At 37.6% G+C, this 23547-nt stretch overlaps 1 protein-coding gene across 1 annotated transcript; it reads left to right on the top strand.

The window, feature by feature from the left end:
- Positions 1–1996: 1996 nt before the first annotated feature.
- Positions 1997–23545, top strand: aldh1a3 (aldehyde dehydrogenase 1 family, member A3). The gene is made up of 13 exons (XM_026378094.1): positions 1997–2150; positions 2274–2378; positions 2828–2968; positions 4903–5032; positions 8201–8262; positions 12003–12131; positions 12688–12801; positions 14303–14405; positions 15264–15448; positions 17092–17256; positions 21002–21159; positions 21461–21535; positions 21636–23545. The coding sequence occupies exons 1-13, from the start codon at positions 2052–2054 to the stop codon at positions 21703–21705; spliced, it is 1536 nt and encodes a 511-aa protein (XP_026233879.1). The 5' UTR covers positions 1997–2051; the 3' UTR covers positions 21706–23545.
- Positions 23546–23547: the final 2 nt, after the last annotated feature.

Below are 23547 nucleotides of genomic sequence, written 5' to 3'. Positions count from 1 at the left end.
CAGTCATATGGGGGATTGAATACTCTCTACAGCATATTCTCTACAAATTTATGATCTCAGTGATCACACATCTACTTTGCACTCGTGGTGTGTGATGGGCCATATCATGAGATCTGCAGAAGCCAAATACACAAATGTCTGCTTTTGCATAAATTTTACTCAGTCTGGTATAAGAGTCTGTTCCTAAAATTGATTAATTGATTGATTTCATATAGCATACAAAACAATAGCATCTGCGTGATATGTATCACATTTATAGGAGCATTACACTGTTCAAGCTAATAATTTAATTTTAACCATTCATGCATTTTTATTAAATTCCCATATTAGAAAATGAGTATTTAGTTAAAAATATCACTGAAACAAAGTTAAATGCATCTCCATTAAAAGTCTGTGTCATTCAAACACATTGTATTATACTGTTTAATATCCTACATATTGACTACAGACAGACAGAATCTTACACACACTGTTCCACTGCCCAAAATATTCACTATATTAGTATTTTAAGTATCTCTCAACAACTGCACTTCCTGTTGTTTCTTCCTGTCTGAGTAACCCCATCTCATTCACCTCTATTGTGGTCCTGTTGATTTAATCCCTCCAACTGTCTGAAAAAGTAACTCATCCCCTCCAGACTAGGTTCCTGCTTATTTGCATGGGTCCTGGCCCATGTTTTGCATTTCATATTGTTTTCCCTGACTTATCTTGCAAAGGCCTTTTCTATCCCTTTCCAACAGCACCCCACCCCTCTCTCTCTCACACACACATGCACACACCTACACACACACATTTTTGTATGGCAGTCAGTGTAAGGACACTCATTGACGTAATGCATTCACTAGTCCCCTACTGTCACGTAGGCCATGTTAATCTACCCTGTATCAATTTTTTATTTATTACATGTACTGTCTTGCGCTAACCCTAAATATCACAACTAACTGCCTCATCCTAAACGGTACCCTAACTCTAACTAAAACCAAATTGTAACCTTAAACGTAGTCTTAACTCCAAAATTGCTCTTTAAACTTTCTTTTCACTGTGAGGACCGGTTAAAATGTCCTCACTTTGTAAAAATGTCCTCAGTCCAAAGGTTAAAATTTCATGTTGGTCCTCACAATGATAGCCATACAAACACATATACACACACACATACGCAAGCTCACACACAATCACACATCTCATTATGAAGTGTTAGAAACTTGCTGAAGTGAGAAATGAGCCTGTGAAAGCTCGTTGTCCTAATTAAACTTTGACATAAAGAGTGACAAGAAGCGATGAAGGGGAAACAATAGCAGACTGTGTATGAGTGCAGTCTGGAGCAAGCAAGCAGCTTTGTCCCAAAGAACAAAAGCATTTGTTTGCATGTGTTCAACACCATTCAACTTCACCAGACCCAGGTGCAAAAACCAACTTTGTGAGGAACTTCACAACTCATAACACCTTTGCACGGTTGATGAGCAGGCTGCAGTCGGTACAAATAGGCTGAGAGAAGCAGATCAAAGCTGGTGAGTTTCGATGTAAACATTGTACAAGAAAATGAATTCAGTCTCATTACTTTCATTGCCTGGATTAATAGACACAGCCAAATAACTCAGCTGTAAAATTGTACTCTTGACTCGCCTTTTGCTATCCCAGAGGTCTCACACACACACACACAGCTTGTGAATGCATGCTCACCAGCCTTCCACCATTTAGAATGAAAATAAAATTGGGCTGTCTATATTCACCATTCTCATGACATGATAGTAGCTTGTTTGAGGTATGTACAGCAAAAAGATATACATAAATGTAGACGTGTCACATGGCCACCATCCTCTCCACACTGTCTTCAGATAATATAATACTTGTTGCAGTTTCAGAGACGCTTTAAAAATAAGATTCCTTTCAGATAAGGGCCCTTGATTTTTGATAGGGGCGGAGTTGTGCTCTCCTCTACTGTTGTGTGAGGAGGGAGGAACTCCACATTCTTATAAAAAGCCAGTGGTGGGTTGACGGTGTTGAGTAGACGGAGCAGACAGGCTGGCTCAGGACTGTACTGCTGACCTAGAATGGCACAGAATGGAACAACAGAGAATGGCATGGCCGAAGGAATCCCAGCTTTGCCTTTTCCTCAGCCTATCAAAATCCAGGAGATCAGATGCACCAAGGTAAGGGAGCTTTAATGAGAATCCAAGTTCAGCTGCTGCAAACTTAAGTCATAACATTGACTCTTTTTGTGCTTGGGTGATTTTGGATGAAGAATAAACTGAAGTCAACTGCACTTTCCACAGATTTTTATCAACAATGAGTGGCACACATCCAGCAGAGGAGGGACATTTCCAACTTTCAACCCAGCCACAGGTGTTAAGATCTGTGATGTGGAAGAAGCAGACAAAGTAAGAATAAGCTGCTCTCTACAGCTTTATATTAGAATGTAATATGATTAGGTGAAGGCCTAGTGTCACTGAATAATGAATAATAAAATGAGCATTGTTTGCCATTTTACATTTTTGTGTCAAACTCCAGATTATTGACTTTTTTTATTTAGCCAATTTTAATATAAATGCATTTTGATATTAATGTCAAACACTGTGTTATGTAGTACAGTTTAATAGCTATAAATATGTTTTGCCAATAGCTGGCATTGCTTTTAATGTCCAGATGAGATGAGACCACTCATCTCACCTCTTCTGCTAACTTAATAAAAAGTGGAAGCAGGTCGTCGATCTTCCCAAAGAAACACTGGTTGCTTTTTGCGTAACGCAACACATTGATTGAGATCTTCGACGAGAGCCGTGCGTGTGATGACATTGCCCCGCGTCATGCCGCGTGTTTTCCTCTGTAGGAAGACGTGGACAAGGCGGTGGAAGCAGCCCGAGCGGCGGCGCAGAGAGGCTCTCCGTGGCGGAGGATGGACGCGTCAAGCCGCGGGAGGATGCTGCACCAGCTGGCCGACCTCATGGAAAGAGATCGGCTCCTGCTGGCGGTGGGCTTATTTCCCCTATTTGAATGCCCGTTTAATGTTTTCTGTATAAACAACGGGAGACAACAATTAAACATCAGTTTTACTTAATAACACTTAAAGAAGACTTAATAAGATAAATTAATTCACATTCGTAGTTTTACCAACTGAGAGATGTAACATTAGGACATGGTGTCAGTGTGATGTTGACATATGTTGACATGGCACCATGAAAAAAAACAAACTGAGCTCTATCTACAAACTATAAAGTAGTTTTAAGTATTCAATTCCTTTAATTAAAGGTCCAGGAACATTAAGTAAAGCAGCTTACAGTAAGTCCTGTGCATTTGAAAAGAAGAAGTACTTGTAGTTGTGCAGCAGAGTGGCACTTGTCAGTCAGATATTATATATTATGTTTGTTAAGACTAATGCATAGTAATCGCTCCATTCTATTTATTTATTTTTTTATCTGTAGGAGGATGTGGACATTTTGTTGTTGTTTTTTCACGGTTGCTGGTTTCTTTCCGCTTACAAAGACATTTAATTTTTGCTGAATCTTTTATTTCTTCCTCATGTTTTAAGGGTCATGGCTGTGTTGCTAGTGTTTCCTGAGGTTCAGGTATTATTTCTAGATCTCCATGAAAGTACTGTTTCATAAGCAGCACATTTGGAGCAGCTGAAAAATGTCCATGTGTTGTCATGACACTGATTTATTCACACCAGGTATAGGCCAGTTGTTGCATGATATCATGACACTGATTTATTCACACCAGGTATAGGCCAGTTGTTGCATGATATCATCACACTGTGAACCCACCCCAGTCTTTCCTTTTCTCCTTGTAAGGATTGGCGGAAGTTACCTTTCCTTTCCAATATTGTATGGAATGAAATCACTCTGTTTAGCTTCCAGATTGCATTAAGAATTTGATGTGTAAGTGAACCCTTACAGATGTGACTTTAGTAGTAATACCACATTGCATGTGACTACTAATTGCAAATATGTTCTGGAGTGGTAGTGTGCTTTACAATGAAATTACTCTAGGAAACATGATACAGTATACATATTGGAAAGCAGTAGGGTACACAATACAGTGTAGGCCATGTCTGACAAAAACAGTGATTATTACGTCTTAACATAATAAATGATAAAATCAGTTTATATGTTTGGAATGTTACAATGTATTCATCAAGACATTGTACATCATAGTGAACCGCTGTGGCTTACATCCCGCTATACCACCCTTGGCACCCTTAGCCTCATATATCCCACTGCCTTTGTCTAGATTAATTCAATTGCAATTCAATAATTAATTAATTATGATTATCTGGAACTAACAAGTAAAACATAATATTAAATTTAAGAAAATCTACATCTGAGGAATCCAGACCATCTAAATCACAGTATTTGTGTGGTCAAACTGAAATGATGAAATCATTCCTCACTGCTCAGAGAAGTGAAGTACATAAAATATGAAGCAGCAAGTGGATCCAAAACTGTGCGTTGTTTAATATCAGTACAATGATTTTAACATTCACTTTCACTCTCTCTTCCAAATAAGTTTTACTAACCTGGAGGTTTCTTTTCAACAATGGCATTCAGGATCACCCCACAGAAGGTTTAGTCACAGGAGGATAATTTTAGAAAGTCTGCTTATTTTTTGGACACATCTCTAATATTTGACTATTTCATACAGAATACTATATATTTTGACTCTTTAAGTCAAGCAATATGAGTGTAAGTGTTACATAAACTATGTAACACTTACAACTCATAAAAGGTCAAAATCATCATTCATCTTTCAAAACTACAGAAATAAGATCCAAGTCTTAACACACACTTAACACTGCTGCTCAGTTATTCATGAACAGTTGTAGTTGTAAGTCACATTTTCAGCATATAATGCACACAGGTCAAGGAAACATATTAAACGGTAATGCAAGTTTTTCTGATTCCTTAGACCTTGGAGACTCTGGACACAGGAAAGCCCTTTCTGCAGTCTTTCTTTATTGACCTGGATGGCAGTATCAAAACCCTTCGTTACTATGCAGGCTGGGCAGACAAGATCCAAGGCAAGAGTCTACCTGTAGGTGAGTGCGTTTGTGTTAATCCTTTATCAAGAATGAAACAAACAAAAGCATCATGGCCAAGGAGATCCTGTTAAGAAGTAAAAAAATGTGGCCTTTTAAAAATCACATTAAAACTGTGTGTAAAGTGTGATATTTTAAATAGCTGTATTATTTAAAATATATCTGTCAAAGCTTCACTTTATGAGCTCCATACAAAATAATTCAACAACCCAACACATGAATGATTAAAGATACTCAATAGTGAAAATGATAGTTATATAGTTACATTTGTTCAAGATGAGTTTTAAGTGTACACCAGAAACTGGGACTTCATAACCAGTGCACCACCAGGAAACAAGTTAATTAGCATTGAGTTAGTGACTCAGCACGGCTCAGGATTGTCCTCGGCTGTGGGTGGTATTTCACTCAGCCTTTTAATTCTTCCCCCGCTTGTCAGATCCTACTTTGCATCCCCTCTGCCTCTGCAGGACAGCAGATAGACAAAACATTCTGGCCTTTTCCTCCCGATTAGATCCTAATAAAGTAGTGAGAAAAGAATAGCATGGCAAGACAAAAGGAAGAGGAAGAGCTGAGATGGTAATCACTGAAGTCTAACATGGGGGATTAACGATCCTCACCAAACCAGCAGCCACACGGTCAGGATACTGGAGTAGAAAATGAGACGTTTGATATGAAAAAGGCAGAGTTGTAGGCTATATTAGAACTTTAACATGTTAAGTGACTGATTTATATATTATATTTGGTAGAGCTGTCGTCACAGGCCCAAGCTCCGACTCCATAGCCAGAGATTACACAGGACAAGAGAACTGAGATAAGGCAGGTTTATTTACAATAAAGGTGATGCAGAGGATGATTGTCAGAATGCAGCAGCTGGACCGAGCTGTCATCAGGGGAGTATGGTGGTCTAAAAGAGGAGACAGAGTTAGATTGAGGCTGGGTGGTTATTGGGTAATGTTTATGAACTCTTGATGAGTAGTAGTGAAGAGGCAGTGGGAGAGTGAACCAGTGAGGAGACTGAAGAGTTGCAGATTGTGAGTGTAGTGGAGCCTCCAAGATGGCTGACAGCACATGCAGACTGGGAGCCGAGGAGGAATGGTGTGTTCTGTAGAATGAGCTATATAGCAAGCACAAAAAGGTTAGTGAAATACACAGTTTACAGTTCTCCAGAAATCCGTGGTGCAGAGTGACAAAACCAATCCCGGGTCATACACAGTAGAGCCGTCCAAGCACAAATGTCCGTAAAGCTAAAGCAGGTCCACACAACAATCCAGGTCAAAACTTATAGGCTACACTGAGAGCAAAGATCCAAGAGGCTGATAGCAATGTCGGGAGACGGTCCAGGTCATACACAGTGAAATCCAATTTGGGGACAAAATAGGGAAGGAGGCAGAGGGGAGCAGGAGCAGGTCCGGTACTGTGAGCCAGGATAAAGAGAACGCAGAGCAGGAGAGAAAAAACTCACAGTTCCAGAGGGTCAGGCAAAAGGCAAGATCCAGGGCAGGCAGAGTCGGAATATCTAATAAGGCAGTCCAAATGAAAATGCTGGATAGTGTCTGGGAGTTGTGGCTTGACTATCTGGCAAAGAGGAGACTGACAGACCTTCTAATAAAGGGACAGGGGAGACACAGGTGCAGACAATTGGCAATTAGTAGGTCACCTGACAGGAGAAGGAGAAGAAATGGAAATCAGGGGCAGACAGGCAGGAGGAGCTGGAATCATGACAGCTGCTTTGAATACAAGCTACAATAAATTCATTATTATTAATGGTTTAGCATATTTATATATATATGTAAGTACAACACCTCAAGTCTACTACAGCAGTAATCTGTTGAAATTGACACCCAACATGCACAGTAAAATGTAACACAGTTACAGAGTGTTAATAATTACTCAGCTGCCAGTGACAGATTAAAGACAGAAAGAAACCTGGGAAATAAAATAAAACCAGTTAACTGTTTGAATTTCTGTTTGCCAAGATGAACCTTTGGGTTGAATAATGTTGTAATGCCAGCAATCTTAAATTTTGTATATCAATGAACGTAACTTTTCTAACTAAAAGTCGTAGTAGTTATATGGAACACTCGATAAATAATAAATACAATAAATAAATACAATAATAAATGTGTAATTTATAAGTTGACACTAAATAAATTCTGAAGATGACACTAACTGCTGATAGCTTCTTAATTAGAAAGCTGTGCTTCTATGGGTGAGTCATTTTACAGGCAGACCCATTTACTTCAAGCAAGTTACAAGTGAGGTACAAGACAAAGGCGTGGTAAGCCTAAGGAGGTCTTGCTTAAAGACCCCTACTGAAGGTTCACCAGGATTCAAATCCCCCAATTTTGGACTTAAAAGAAATTATTCTTATATTTATAGCAACTTTAAGGAATAGATCTCAAAACGTTTCTTAATAATCTTCTGGTTAAGATTGAAGAATTGTATTGTATTCTCAGTAAGAATATCTAATGTCTCTGACTAGGTAGGTCTATGTAGAACCTGAAGTACATTAGCCAGAGACTAATAATGTGTCGGTTCAGAATGAGGAGTGCTACTGTAGGCCCGAAACTGTCCATTTAAATCTAGTGTTACACATTGCAGTTCAGTGACTTCCCCTTTGAGTGAAAGTAATCTTCAAAGGCTGCGACTGCACATGGTTTCATCGAGTGACTCACAGACAACTGGAGATGAGTCTGTTGTGGGTGAGTCTCTCAGTCTGTGGTCCGTCACACAGGAAAGAAGTTAAGGCCAGGGTGTAGAACAGGAGGTCAGGTTTGACCAGTCATCTGTTGTACCTCTGACTTTTGTGTTTACCTCAACTCATGTACAGGGAGTGTGATCTCAATGAGTTAATCTCAGGGAGTGTTGATCTCTGACTCATGTTAAAACAGTGTAACAATACATGACAAAAGTCAAAGTCTACTGTTTTGTCAATTCAACCATATGTAGAGTGAATATAGAGAATCGAAATTTCAGTTTCTCTTACCCCTGGTGCATACAAAAGAGCTATAAACAAAAGATTAAAACGTACTTCAAACATACCGATAAAGTTAGCTTTAAAAAGTTAACACAGTGTATATAATAACAATATAGCAATCATAAAACTATCTCCACCTAGAATAGAGTAAATCACACTCATTGTATTGTTTCTATTTCTATTTCTTGCAGATGAAAGCTTTGTGTGTTTAACTAAACACGAGCCTGTTGGCGTATGTGGAGCCATCATTCCTGTAAGTCTTTATTATTCATTTGGGAAGATCCAGTAAAAGATATTTCAGGATGTCTGATCATGTTGTTATACAAACTGCTCTTAATGTAACTGTAACTGTACAACCTGTACAAAGTGTACTGTACAAACATCAAAAAGTGCATTGCACAATATTCACTTTTTAACTTGAAACTTCTGGTAGGTCTTTGTACTGTGATATGTATTTTCTGTGTTCTAGCTCACACTACTGTATTTGTACACAACAGATATGAAACACCATACAAGTGTTGCATCAGAAAGTTAAAGGTGCTGACATTCCCAGTCCAAGCAACATAGAGCTGGGCACACACAATTATGGCATAGTGTTAGTAACATGAATTACACTTTTTAGTAGAGATTAGTTAAGCAGATAAGTTCTGCAGCAAAAATATTACTGACCTGACATTGCACAATAGATGCAGTACACCTTAGACAGGTCTTTAACACATGCTGGTTTCAGCCAGCCCGTTGGTTTTGACGTAGAACCTAGTTATTGTTGGGTGACAATGCTAACCACTCACTTGCAAGTCACTTCGGATAAAAGCGTCTGCCAAATGACTAAATGTAAATGTAACCACTGCAACCCCATGCAACCCTTTGATCAATGTGTCTCACACATGTAAAATATAGTTTTTAGTTCAGGTTAGAGTTCTGTCTACACCCAAGGATGAATTGTTTGAAATGTCTGGAAGGTCAATTTTCTTTGACAACCAATTTTATCCTGCTGCCCAACTGCAAATCTGCCAGCAAAGCTCAGCATTGGAACACACACATTAATAAACTGCAAGTCCTGCAATGTATATCTATAACTTTAATTAAACACATAGTTTTTGTGGCTTACTTGTTGGTTAACTCCAGTGAAATCCAGTGAAAGATGTCCACCTAAAGCATATGACATATGACATACTCATCAAAATTACTTGTCCTGCCTTGGAGAAAATTATTTTTGAGTACCACATTTGGCTAAAGGACAAACGGCAAGGATGATTTATTGTGCAATATCCTGTACTGTTAACCCATCAGTTTACTGGATATACAGGGATGAAATTGTCTCATATGGCTCTGCATGCAGAAATGTATTTTTCTTTCCAGTGTTCCTTCATTGCAACAGGGCTCTCAAATGTCAGCAGGTTACAGTTTTAAATGAATCACTCAAATACAAATACACTAATAACATCTCTGGCTTTCTTAAAGTTATATTCAGGCTTTAGTGGAACTTCTGAATACTGAACTTAACTTATCAGAAAAGCATTGATCATACATGCATATTTCTAATGAGACAGACCACATTCAATTTAAAACCAGTGTCTGGATAGGAGGATGAAACTAAAACCTGCTAAGTGTACCAGAAACCTTATCTTAATCTTTGCTTTTTTTTAAAAATGACCTTGTCTCTGCTAATCCCTTCAGGGCTACTCTTACAGGAGCACACAGCTCCAGCTCTGTGCTGCATGGATTTAGTTTCACACTTTGGAAAGAAATGTATTTTTTTCTTTTCATAATATCTTCAGATTTAGGCTGGGTCAGTGTTTGGTGTTTCACTGTATTCTGTTTCACTTTGTCATAGATTCAGGCAGACATGAGTACAATTTCAAAATCATGACAGAATACAGACATTCAGTTTTATCTTTGAGTATAGGCCTGCACTCAAAGAACAAGAAAAAGAACAAAAAAAGAACAAAATGGCTGTTGTTTGTCATGGTAGATTATATCATAAAAGTGAAATTTAAACTGAAGAGTAATTTTCAGTAGAAAACAGGAGACCTTTTTCCTGACTTGTGATCCCAGGATCCCTTAATGGAGCTTAGTTTTTTTAAACTGTTGTATCATAAAAAATCAACATGCTGGCTAATTTGGGTTTGAATGGCCTAGCTATCTATCCACTAATTTCAAACAGGGAAACAAGAAACTGAAAAATATGTCATGTCCAGTCCTAATGATTTAGAGCTTGTTTTATTGTCCTATATTCTGCCCAGACAAACGTCCAAGTGAGGAAGTGAGGATGTGGATTTTAATGGAAAAGTCAAAGTACTGATGATGTGTGTGTTGGTTGGATTATGTGCCCCAGTTTTTGCCTCTAATGTAGTCACTGTAATTTCCGTTGGGAATTGTTGCACTGATGACTCTAGCTCAGATACAGATATGGGCCACTGCTACATCAAACATTATACTAAATGTATTGAGTCATTTAAAAAAAAGTCTCCCTTCTTGTCATCTTGTCGGAACACAAAATATACTGTATGATGTGGCTGTTTAACAATAACAAGTATCTGCCAGAAATTTTACCTGATTATTATCATCATGTCATTTATTCCATATAACCAAGACTGGATTTCCAACTGGACAAAGCAGGCAACTGCCAAAGGAATTACTTTAGTTAGGCTCACTATAAAACAATTGGCTTGTGTAATTTATAACATCTATTCATTCATCAACTTTTCACTGCTCATGTGCGCCCAGGTAGTGGTGGTGGGTAGGCAAGGTAACCCAGATGTTCCCTGTTCAGATTGGATATGTTATCCCTTCAGTTTATTCTGCTTGTGAATGAATTACCTTAACTTAATTTTTTCAACACAGTAGTTAAGTTAAAGGACAAGGCATGTGTTTTATACTTTTACCATTGTTAACAAATGCCACAAAGAGACTAAGGGCCAACATACACTGGAGATGTATGACGATTGTTAAATAACCTCAACCATTGTTTACTATAAGCTCCCACACCCTTGGTTTAAAGTGCATGTAAGTATATGTCACTGCCCCATCTTCCTACTGGTGATGAGCGTCAAAGTATCATTCACTTTCTAGAATGAAACAACATAGTCACTGTACCTTCACTACCTTTCTCGGTTATGAGATCTGTTTCTGTAGTTTTGCAGCTGTGATAATGACAATTGTTAAAGAAAAACTTGTTGCTGACAAGTAGAAAGTCCCAAAGCTATAAGACCCACAGCGTGAATGGCTGATATTAAAAAATAAGGTGGCTAGAGATATCAATTCAGGTGAAAGAAGTAAATTAACACACACATTATGCATCACAAATCTCATTTCATGGCTCAGATATATTGTATGACATTATATACATGTTTACCGTTTCCTGATTCTACCAGTCACAGCCTTAGGGGACAACCCTAAGTAAATGATGACTTTTAAAAACAGGAACATTTGGGGTCAGGGACAGGGGTCAGCATGAAAAAAACTGTATGCTGGCCATGATCAACAGATGTCGGAACAGACAAGGTATCACAATTATGCTGTGTGTGTGTCTGTCTGTGTATGTATCGGGCTGTGTAATCACAGATCGGTCAGATTGCCTATGCTGACCCCTGCACCAAGTTGGATTCAATGTTGTGGCATTAAGTGGTTTATAGTAAACATACACTGCCCAATTAGCTTCTACAATATCATAACATTAATTTACGTTCAGAGTTGCATACATTTTTCACCAAGAGCTTCAGACTGCACCGCAAAGTCTTCTCCAGCACACCCAAAGATTTAAAATGGGTTTGTTGCCAGCTGAAATTATTCATATTTGCGTAGTTAAATTCAGGTGGGTTTTTTTTGGACAAGCTGTGTAAATAACTTATCAAAGAGGTTTAACCTTTAATAAAACTTCTAAAACTAAACCTGTGGTCTAACCATTAGTTTGTGACATTGTGCGTCAATCTGACTTGTAATGATGTTTTGATGGCAGTCAACTAACATTTGTTCTTATGTCTATACTAGTGGAATTTTCCCTTGCTGATGCTCACATGGAAGCTAGCACCGGCCTTGAGCTGTGGGAATACTGTGGTCATCAAACCAGCAGAGCAGACCCCCCTCACAGCCCTCCACATTGGATCACTCATCAAAGAGGTCTGATGTTAGGCTGAATCTGCTAATGTATACATTTCCATATGCCACAAAGACTTTAATGTTTTTGTTTTGTTTGTTTTTTTAATATCTGTGAAACTTATTCTACATACATACCGTAAAATCAGGTCTGGTCATTTCTTATGCAACTTCACACAATAACACCTAATTTCTCTCTCAAGCAATAATCACTTCTTACTTCTGAGCAGACAAAATGTTAGGATATGCTATACCTACCATGCCTATTCCAACAGAAAACTGTTTCTCCACATTGATCTCTTAAATTCCCAAACTGACCATAAGGTCCTAATTAGTAGCTAAAGTCCCAATTATGTGTCGTTACAGTAGAAATTAATTAGATACATTAAAATATGGAGACAGAAAAATTCAAGTAACTGGCTTTATAGATGGACAAAATGATAGAATCAACACTGCCACAAATCCACCTTATTCATTAACACGTACTGTTATGGAGTAAGATGGAGGTTTTGCTGTTTTTTGAGGCATTAAAATACTAGTTTGTCCCTGCACTAACATGCTCCCTGGGCTGGCATTTCAGGTGGGTTTCCCTCCTGGAGTTGTGAACATAGTGCCAGGGTTTGGTCCCACAGCAGGAGCAGCCATTGCAAGCCACATGGATATTGACAAAGTGGCCTTCACTGGCTCTACAGAGGTATGTGTGCATACAACAGGTCACTTCTGCTGCCTGATCATTATTCTGATAAAGGACTCAAGGATTAATGCTTGCAGATAACATGACATATAGAGACAGACATTCACACTTGGGCAATGGGTAACTTGGAGTCACCAGCTAACTTTAACATACATGTCTTTAGACAGTGGGAAAAAGCCAGATTACCTGGAAAGAACCCATACATATAGAGCATGCAAAGGCCCCCTGGCCCACCGATGGATTTGAACTCAGGTCCTCCTTGCTATTAGACAGTGCTAACCACTTCACCATCATGACAATTCAATTACATAGCATCAAATCACAGCACTTTAAATAGTAAGGTTAAGACAGTATTGTATGGAAAACCCTACATTCTTTTTGAGTCGCTGACTATTTTTTGTACCCCAAAGCACTAAGCAACAAAATATCATTGTAGCCTGGACTGGGATAAATGTGACAATTTCTCTTTGCATCTTCTCCTTGCTTCCCTCCTGATGTCTTCAATTAGATAGGCTAAGAATCAAGGAAAACATGCAAGTGAGTCAAATGTGGATGTTGTTAGGAACATGCCAATTGAGGACCCAAATGCAGAAACACAAGGGTGACAGAATACAATTCAACAGGTGTATTTAAACAAAGTCAAATGGAACAAACAAACAAAATAGGCAGACAATGCAAGCAACAATACTGATAAAGAAAAACAGAACTAAGAATCACTGCAAGGCATCAAACTATGGATTTACTTATTAGAAAATCACTGTACAGAGACAGGAGTAAAACACAATACATTTGGTAAAGACTAGGAACAAAAAAACACAGCATGAGGCTGGAACTAACAATTGACTGGACTAGACTAGACTAATAACAGAAAACAGTGCAAACACAGAAACTAACTATTTCTATCAGAGCTGACTAGACTAACAAACTAGGAAGGAAACCAGAAGGGCTGACTAACAGCAACTAAAGCAGAGGATAACAAAGAAAATGCAAGTGGAGGAAGCAAGGCAAACAGACGAGGCAGACAGGTGACACACTAGCAAAGACAAACTGAAACAGGACTAACAGTAATGACAGAACACAAACAACACACCTGTTACTACTTGGATAAGTTCAGATATGCCTCCGGAAGGAAGAAATACTAAACCAGGAAAACAAAAAACAAGAAACTTCCGGGTACATTGCTTTAACTGGTCGGAGGTGAGAACTGTAACAGATGCAACTTGGGTTATACTAATTCAACCCAAGTTGCATTATTGACCAGGGACTGAATTGTGACTCAGTTTTCTATGGTTGAAACACTAACTAAATTCAGTGAAAAAAAAAAACCTAATATAACCCGTATACAAAATAAGACACACTGCATGTAACACCATACATACTACATTAGATTATTGTAGTGGCTTATAGGACTTTATTGTTGTAAGTAGTAAAATAACAGTTAAAAATGGACAGGCAGTATTATTTCTGATATTGTATTTGCTGTGTTCCCTCATTCATGCAGGTAGGCCAACTTATTAAAGAAGCCGCAGCCAAAAGTAATCTGAAGAGAGTGACTCTGGAGTTGGGTGGAAAGAACCCCTGCATTGTGTTTGCTGACTGTGACTGTAAGTAAACATTCTCTCTGACTCTGCCACTCATTTTGAATAGTGAAATGCAACATCAAAATGTTGCACAGCTATGTTCCAAAGTCAGTACCCCCTTAAAAATATGAGATCATAGTGGGTTTTTATATTAGACAGATACAGCCTCAGATGAACAACAACAACTTTTTTCACCATACCATTATGTAAGAAAAATAAAGCCAAAAAGAACGAAACGCAGGCATCTAGAACCCTCTTATTTTAAAGGGGTAAGTTACAGCCAGGAGCTGCTGATCATCAGCTTTTAAATAATTAATCATCAGCAGGTGTGCAGATCTCTGTTAAAGCAAATGTTTTAGCAGATTGCTCATCAGAAGCAGTCAAATGTGTGTTAACACAATGCCAAGAGGAAAATACAAAAGGGATTGTTGCTGCACATAAATCTGAAAAGGTTTATAAAACAATTTGGAGTTCAGGGTTCTACAGTGAGAATTATTATTCACAAGTGGATAAGAGTCAAGACAGTTGTGGCCAGTAAATCTACATCATCGCTGAAAAATAAAAGAAGGTTTTGTGATGACCTACTTAGTCAACAGTGTTGTTATATTTATCTATATGTCACAATGTCACTAGCTGCATAGACATTACCCAAAAGCAGAAAAACTGAATGTTAGAATGAACTGAAATTTTAAAGGTTATAGAACTCTAACACCCTACAGGTAATGACTGTAGGAATGACAAAGGCGTGAAACTGTTAGAAGGAAAGTGAGTTCAGCTCAGTAAAGAATAGAGGAAGTATAATTTTCTCCTGAAAAAGCAATATAATAGAGTGGTTCTTGTTTACTGATGTTGTCCAGTGTGTATCTACATGTTTGTCCACAGTGCAGATGGCTGTGAAAGAAACCCAGAAAGGAGCTTTTTATAACCAAGGTCAGTGCTGCACGGCTGCATCACGTGTCTTTGTGGAGGAAAGTATTTATGAAGAGTTTGTGCGTTGCAGCGTAGAAAATGCCAAGAAGATTGTTATAGGAGACCCACTAGACCCTCAGACATCACAAGGGCCACAGGTAGGAACACACAGTCAGCATCATAGAATACTAACCAACAAGAAGTACTTGACATTCAATAAATGATTTTTTTTAACAACCAGCGGAAGTTGTGCATATAACCTTGACATATTGTAACCTTTTAAGTTGATATGGAAAACATACTGTAAATAATATACCACTTTTCTAGCTTATGTTTTCTTAATGCACTTTCCACTGATTCTCATTCACCAATTTACACATACACAGAAGGTGGAGCTGCCATGATGCTGGCCTGAACCAACAGGGGCAATTTGAAATTCAGTGTCTTGCCCAAATACACTCTGACGTAGTGATAAGAGGAGCTGGGAATGGAACTATTTATCCCACAAATAAACGGCACCTCTGATGCCCTATGTCCTGATCCAAAGCCACTAGAATATTTGTTAACAAAAAGTTGGAAATTCACTCATCCAGTGGCTATAAGACTGATCTATAGTTGTGTTCTAATGCTTTAATATCCCTTTCATGCATGAATTAGGAGAACCTCAGTCAAGATTTTTTTAGAGTTTTTATTCCTCTCTAGGCATGAAAAAAACAATGCACTTGAAATTTTTTCTATGAACCCACTTTGGTAATGGAGTTACAAACTTTACGTGCCTTTAACTTTTTAACAAAAGGAACATGTATTTTAAAAACCAATAGCAGAAAATTATATACTGTATGAAAGCTATGAAATAAAATATTAATAATGCTAAGCTGATGTTTTCTCACATTTTAATATATTCTAATACTTTTCAAATATGTTAAACCTAGCCACTGACCAATGAACTGCAGAGTTTCTAGGATTTTCTACAAAAAGCCAAGTAATATTGCATGCATATACAAGAGAACAGCTTTTGAATAGCTGTCCACTGTAGTGACAATTATGCATGAAAGAGTTAAACATAATATACCACAATACATTGCATTGGCCCTGTGCAGGCTAATAGGAGACCCACTTCTTCCCCAGGTTAAGTCAATAAATAGCAGCACACAACAGCTTCCCTTGACTGTTCTCTGCGTTTCTCTCACCTTCACAATGGATGAGACTGTCTCTAATGGTGCCACATGTATAACAGTTTAATGTCTCTGTCTGCCAATTGCCCACAGAGGGCCCTCCTGTATAGAAATAATATACTGTGGTCCTGAGAGCCTAATGCACTGCAACTTAAGAAAATACATGGAAATCGACAAAACACAAGTGAATTAAAAACAGCAACAAGCTTCATAAAGAGTATTCTGTTGGTTATGTTTTCTCTTTACAGCATTTTTTTTCTAAATGTTGCACCTGTGTTGTTAAATGAAGTTGCTAATTAATTAAAATACATGTACATTGTTAATTGTGATGCTGAAATGACTTCAAAAGAATTTTAAGCTAAGTTTGAGAAATACACATTATGTTTATTTTTAAGCTACAGCAGCCTGGCTCTGTCCATACTTACTAACCACAAACTCTAAAACTCACTGACTCACAGTGATTTAAACGTAATTGTTTACATAGTGCTTTGATTAAATTGCTCTCTGTGTTGGACACACACAAAAGAAATGGGTGTTCATTTAACTGTATTATTTGATTCTGTTTAGGACAACAAAGAATAAATGTTTGTTCCTTCTTCTGTTTGTCTGGCTGATTCTGGCTACAGATTGACCATCAGCAATTTGTGAAGATCATGGATCTGATAGAGAGTGGAAAGAAAGAGGGAGCCAGACTGGAGTATGGAGGAACTGCTGTGGGCGAGAAGAACCTCTTCATTCAACCCACCATTTTCTCTGGGGTTAAGGACCATATGCGCATTGCCAAGGAAGAGGTTACAACTTTTTTCAGTACATTACAAATTAACCCGATATAGACGGAGACAAGATAGTCAGAGTGTGAAAGTAAAGTGACACCAAGTGGACTGTGCTTTAATTACACCGTGGACGGAGCAGATAGGCAGAATATACGGTTGTGTGTTTCCAGTGCATGTTTAGGTCTGAATAATCCACCATATTCAATATTTACTTTTTTAAACTCAAGGTTTTCCATAGCAGCACTAGTAACCAGATAGCAGGTTTGAAATATATTGAATAATATATAATAACAATCATGAGCTTTTTTCCAATATACCAAATGCTCTTCATTTTGGATGCAACTTGAACAATAATAGTCAAGATGCCATGAAGGAAAAAATAGTGGACAAGAATCTTTACATTTTATGATAAACTTATAAACTTGGAGATCCAGGTCAAAAATCTGTAGTTATAATTAGTAATTTAATTTTTTTTATTGTGTGTTCTCACAGCTGCACATAGACCAGTTTATATAAGGCTGAAATTTCAAGAATATTTTAAATGTACAGTATATATACTTTTAAACCCTCAGATAAGTGTGATTATCCCACATTATCATCACATAGATCTTGTGTAATATTGACCTGCAAATGAAATGACAGCTCCTAAATGCTTGTTATAGCAGCTCTTCAAATATTATAATATTGTTTGACGCAAGTAGTGTTTGTTCAGAGAATACAAATTTGATGGCTTTTTCTGTATCATCATCATCTTATTTATCATCACCTGTACACATGATGATGATAAATCTATTATACATACAGTAGAATTATAAACTGTATTGCATGTAATGGTATAATTACAGCTATATGTATCTACACTATGTTGTTCTAATGCGTTTAATAATAGAAATACATTAGCACATTCGGTCTACTGTACAGATATCCTAGAAACTCTTGTCTAAGGATAAACGTAAATACAATAAAATTATAATTCACACAGGAGTTAATGACGCCTGATTGCGCCAATTGGAAGTCACTAAAATTAACGTGGAATTAGTGTCTAACTTCGCAAAAACTATGTCGGACTCCATAGTTTTCTCTGGACCCCTTCCCAATCTGACCAGTGACGACATGTTTAGCCGCATGTCGTTATTTAACCGCTGGCTGTATAAGTGGTGTCCCGCTAACAACGTGGGCTACAGAGACAATTGGAAAACGTTTTGGAGAAAACCTGGGCGGATTAGAAGAGACGGCATCCATCTATGTGTACCATCCTCCTGTCCCTTACTCTGACTTTTGAACTGAATTCTCAGACTTTCTATCTGATTTAGTTCTTAGTGCAGATAAAGTCATTATAGTGGGTGACTTTAATATCCATGTAGATGTTGATGATAACTGCCATTGGTTTTACCCAAAATGTAAATAAACCCACTCACTGTTTTAATCACACCCTTAATCTTATTCTGACATACGGTGTGGAAATTGATCAGTTAATAGTTTTTCCCCAAAACCCTCCTTTATCTGACCATTTTTTAATAACATTTGAATTTACAGTACCAGACTTTACTACACCTAAGAATAAGATTCACTACAGTAGATGTCTATGTGAAAGTGCTGTTGACAAATTTAAGGAACTGATTCAATCTTTTATTTCAGAGCCATGTACCAACACAGAGGAGGGCAGTCATTATAACGTTACTCCAACACAAGTGGACTATCTTGTTGATAATACTGCAGCCTCACTCCGAACAATACTTGATGCTGTTGCTCATCTGTAAAAGAAGCTAGTGAGTCAGAGGAAGTTAGCTCCATGGTACAATTCACAAATCCGTAGCTTAAAGCAGAGATCACGTAAGCCGGAAAGGAGATGGCGTTCCACCAATTTAGATGAATATTGCCTAGCCTGGAAAGATAGTTTAATAATATATTACAAAAAGCCCTCCGTAAAGCTAGAACCTCATAGTACCCCTTATTAATAGAGACAAATAAAAACAACCCTAGGTTTCTTTTCAGGACTGTACCCAGGCTGACAAAGAGTCGTAGCTTTGTCGAGCCTAGTATGCCCTTAACTCTTAGCGGCAATGATTTCATTAAAATTCTTTACAAATAAAATCATAACGATTAGAGGAAAAAATGATCAGATCCTCCCTGCATACGGCTTGGATTGTCTCTTAATCTAAACCATCAACATGTCTCTTAGAACCCATCCCTACTAGCCTGCTTAAAGATGTCTTACCTTTGATCAGCACGCCCATATTATATCAGATCAATCTGTCTTTACAAATAGGCTACGTACCACATGCTTTTAAGGTTGCTGTAGTCTATATAGTCTGTAGTATATATATATAGAGAGAGAGAGAGACATTATTACACATAGATGACTTAGCGTTGGCCTTAAGTATTACTGTGAGAAATCTCTGAGTTATCTTTGACCAGGATATCTCCTTTACTTCATACCTCAAAGAAATCTCTAGAACTGCCTTTTTCCACCTGAGAAACATTGTTAAAATTAGGAGCATCCTGTCCCAAAGTGATGCTGAAAAAGTTGTCCATGCATTTGTTACTTCCAGACTGGACTATTGTAATTCATTATTAATGGTTTGTCCCAATAACTCATTAAAAAGCCTCCAGTTAATCCAAAATGCTGCAGCCAGAGTTCTGACTGGAATTAGCAAGAGAGATCATATTTCTCCTACTTTAGCTTCTCTCCATTGGCTCCCTGTAAAATCCAGAATTGAATTTTAAAATTCTTCTCTTCACATATAAAGCACAATAATCAGGTTCCATCTTATCTTAAAGACCTCATAGTTCCATATTTTCCAAGCTGAACTCTCTGTTCTCAGACTGCAGGTTTACTCGTAGTTTCGAGAGTTTCCAAATGTAGAATGGGAGGCAGAGCCTTTAGCTATCAAGCCCCTCTCCTGTGGAACCAGCTCCCAGTTCAGGTTCAGGAGGCAGACACCCTCTCCACATTTAAGACTAGACTTAAAACTTTCCTTTTTTATAAAGCTTATAGTTAGAGATGGATCAGGTGACTCTGAACCATCTCTTAGTTATGCTGATATAGCTTAGTCTGCTGGGGGACCTCTACTGATAAACTGAGCTCCTCTCCTCTCTCATTTCTCCTATATCCATTATCCTGTAGTTGTGCTTCCTCCTCTCTTTCTCCCTCTCTCTGTACTTTTCTGCTGGTATCCTCGCCCTGGACCTGTATACCTCAAGAATCCAGTTGACTGCCCAATGTTCTTGCTGCTTGTTGTTGTTTTTGTTGCCTGCTGTTCTTTCCTCTCTCCTCTTTCCACTCACCCCAACCGGTCGAGGCAGATGGCCGCCCACCACGAGCCTGGTTCTGCTGGAGGTTTCTTCCCCTAAAGGGAGTTTTTCCTCTCCACTGTTGCCTGAAGTTTGCTCAAATGTGATTGTTGGGTTTTCTATATAATCTTTATATAATTATACTCTGTAAGGTCTTAAACCTTACACTGTAAAGTGCCTTGAGATGACTTATGTTGTGAATTGGCGCTATACAAATAAAACTGAATTGAATTGAATTGAATTGAATTGAATTGAATTGAATTGAATTGAATTGAATTTAATGTACATTACTTTTTCATTTTGGACTGTACTGTGAAATTAGTGTTTGAATCCAAGTCGTAGTATTTTCTGTTACGATTCCTTTCTATGGTTGTTGGTGAGACAGGATAGCATATAAAATAAATAATGTTCTGTATGACTCATTTTTCTGTATATGTTACTGATCTTTACAGTATCTTTCCATTCTCAGGTCTTTGGCCCGGTGCAGTGCATACTCAGCTTTAAGAGCCAGCAGGAGGTCATTGAAAGAGCAAACAGTTCTCAATATGGCCTGGTATCAGCAATCTTCACAACGAGCATGGACAGAGCTCTGTCTGTGTCTGCATCCCTAGAGACTGGCACTGTCTGGTATGCCCCTGTCCACTGCCCCTTATACCACACAGAAATGCTTGGAACAGGCATTTATCTCTTGTTTAATTGTTAAATTTGGGCATAAAGGTTTTATTTTGTATCCTAAACCAGGCGTTTGTGCAGATGTTTTCTTCTGGACAAAATGTCCAAGACAGATTACTTATTCAGGTGACAGGCAAATATTTTATTTGCTGTCTTTGTCCTTTTGTTTAGTTTTGCTAATGGTATGGTGTTTTTTGTCTACAAAGCTAGGCTAACCATTTGTTGATATGAAACCACTCTGTTTCTGTTTTTCAAGGATAAACTGCTATAATGCCCTTCACACTCAGGCACCCTTTGGAGGGTATAAGATGTCAGGCAATGGACGAGAGCTGTAAGAACCATCACCGTTTTTTCATATCTCATATTCTTCAAATATACCTGTTCACTGTGTTTTCCCTAACTGGCCTTTTGTGCTGTCTCTGTCCTCTCAGTGGAGAGTATGCTCTGGCTGAGTACACGGAGGTGAAAGCAGTAACCATTAAACTGAGTGAAACCCTGTGACAAGAACTGAGAGTATCTGGTACTCTTTACTTCCCGTTGCAGAAGGCCTCAACGCAGTTCTCTACAACCCCCACCTCCCTTCTTTGTCTTCAGTTATGCTCATATTAACAATAGGCTTTGGCAAATATATCAGCTAGTCTTTCCACAATATCTGAGCCCTAAAAGGATCACAGTTTGTTCCACTGTTTGGTTTTCCCCAACAGCTTTATGATCCTAGGATATAAAACATTATTTTAGGGGTTTGTATTTGTCTAAGAATTTTCCAATAATATATTCTGACGTTTTCACGGAAGTATGTAATTCTGGGGAAATTAACAATTCATTCAAAATATCTGTTGGGTTAATGCACAAAGCATCACCGGTCAGCTGACAGCTGGTATAAAAGTGCAGACAAAAGGGGCAAGTATAGCCACCATTGTTGGAAAATATTTCTTTCTTTTAGCTACATGTTCACAAGGTTTGTGTTGACCTTCATCCCTTGTTAAGAACATGGGTCACTCTAAGTTTTGCATGTGAAGATAAGGTAATATTTACCTTGCCAATAACATACTGTAACAGCCACAATACTACATTGCATAATAGTGTAATTTTTTTCCCAATGTACTGTATATGGTTGAGTGTTTTTTTATTATCACAAAAGCAAGTCTGTCTCTGTCTTTTTTCAAATTAAGTTTGGATTTAAGTAGAAATTCTTGAATAAAATCAAATGTACTTTTCTTTACATCTAATATATGAAGTCTTGTCTGCCTCACTTATTATTCTTCATTCTTTGGTTTTCTCTTTTTCTCTCTGTAACCTTTAGCCTGTTAGATACGTTGTCCCTTTTCTATTGATACAACACTATAGCTACTGTTGTTATAGTGGTAGACTATAAAGGGATTTGAATAAAAATTACATTTTAAATTGAGTTAATTTACAATATTTAATACTGTTATTATTGGTTGTTTTGTTATAATGATCATGGATTGTCTTTCTTTGTCCCCATTTGTCTCCCCCTCTTTTCTTTCTTGCTTTCCTCCCCTTCCACCTGTCCAATCATGAGGCTAGTACTAACCATATGCATACTGGACCATATTAATTTAAATACAGGTCATCAATCAAGACGCCTATACTACACCTTGAAAAACAAAACTGTCCAGCATAACAAAGATAAGGTAAAAAAAAAAAAAAAAGATTTTAAGTGAACACAATACGTTCTTTGTTCCCAACAACATCAAAATCATTCATTTAAAAATTATGATTGTAATGAGTTTTAATGTAAATTGATCAAAGCTCTTTCACCTCTCTAGCTCGTGTCTTCTTCAAATGTCCCTTTTCTAACTCATTTTGGGCTGGAGTTTCTAGACTACTCTTCAAGTACTTTAGTAAGTTAGTTTAAATTGAAGAAGAAATGTTTTTACTTTTTAATTCTGGCAACTCCCACTAGATAGCGCAGTTAAATGTATCTGTCTGATGAAGTTTCACATTCACTAATCTAGAACAACCTCATTAAAACAAGACGCTAAAACATTTAACTATAATCTAAATAATCTTGCCAAATAGTATGAATAAAAAACTCCTTGAAGACATCGAGAATCTTAGAAGTTACTTTAAGTAATGACCCAGTCTTACTGTTTAATTCATTTTTTTAAATGTATATGTCCTTTTTGTTTTCCTTCACACTCTTTTCTGTTATGTTTTATTATCCTATTTTTAAAATACTGCTTGTTAGCTATACTACTGTACTCTTCGTACCATCAAAAAGTGTAAAAAGTATCGTGTAATACAACTTTAAGTATTTTGTTCGAATATTATTTGTTTTGTTGTATTTATTTGTCAATGTTTGTTATAAATAAAGTTAGA

Source organism: Anabas testudineus, chromosome 3 (assembly GCF_900324465.2).
Source record: "Anabas testudineus chromosome 3, fAnaTes1.2, whole genome shotgun sequence".
NCBI lineage: Eukaryota > Metazoa > Chordata > Actinopteri > Anabantiformes > Anabantidae > Anabas > Anabas testudineus.
Note: the sequence above shows the minus strand (reverse complement) of the source record. Positions and strands in the feature narration are given on the sequence as shown.

Excerpts from the sequence above, each read along its gene's own strand:
- aldh1a3 (XM_026378094.1), top strand. The coding sequence starts at position 2,052 with ATGGCACAGAATGGAACAACAGAGAATGGCATGGCCGAAGGAATCCCA. Across the intron at positions 2,379-2,827 it reads ATGTGGAAGAAGCAGACAAA|GAAGACGTGGACAAGGCGGT; the intron begins GTAAGAATAAGC and ends TTTCCTCTGTAG. Across the intron at positions 21,160-21,460 it reads CTAGAGACTGGCACTGTCTG|GATAAACTGCTATAATGCCC; the intron begins GTATGCCCCTGT and ends CTGTTTTTCAAG.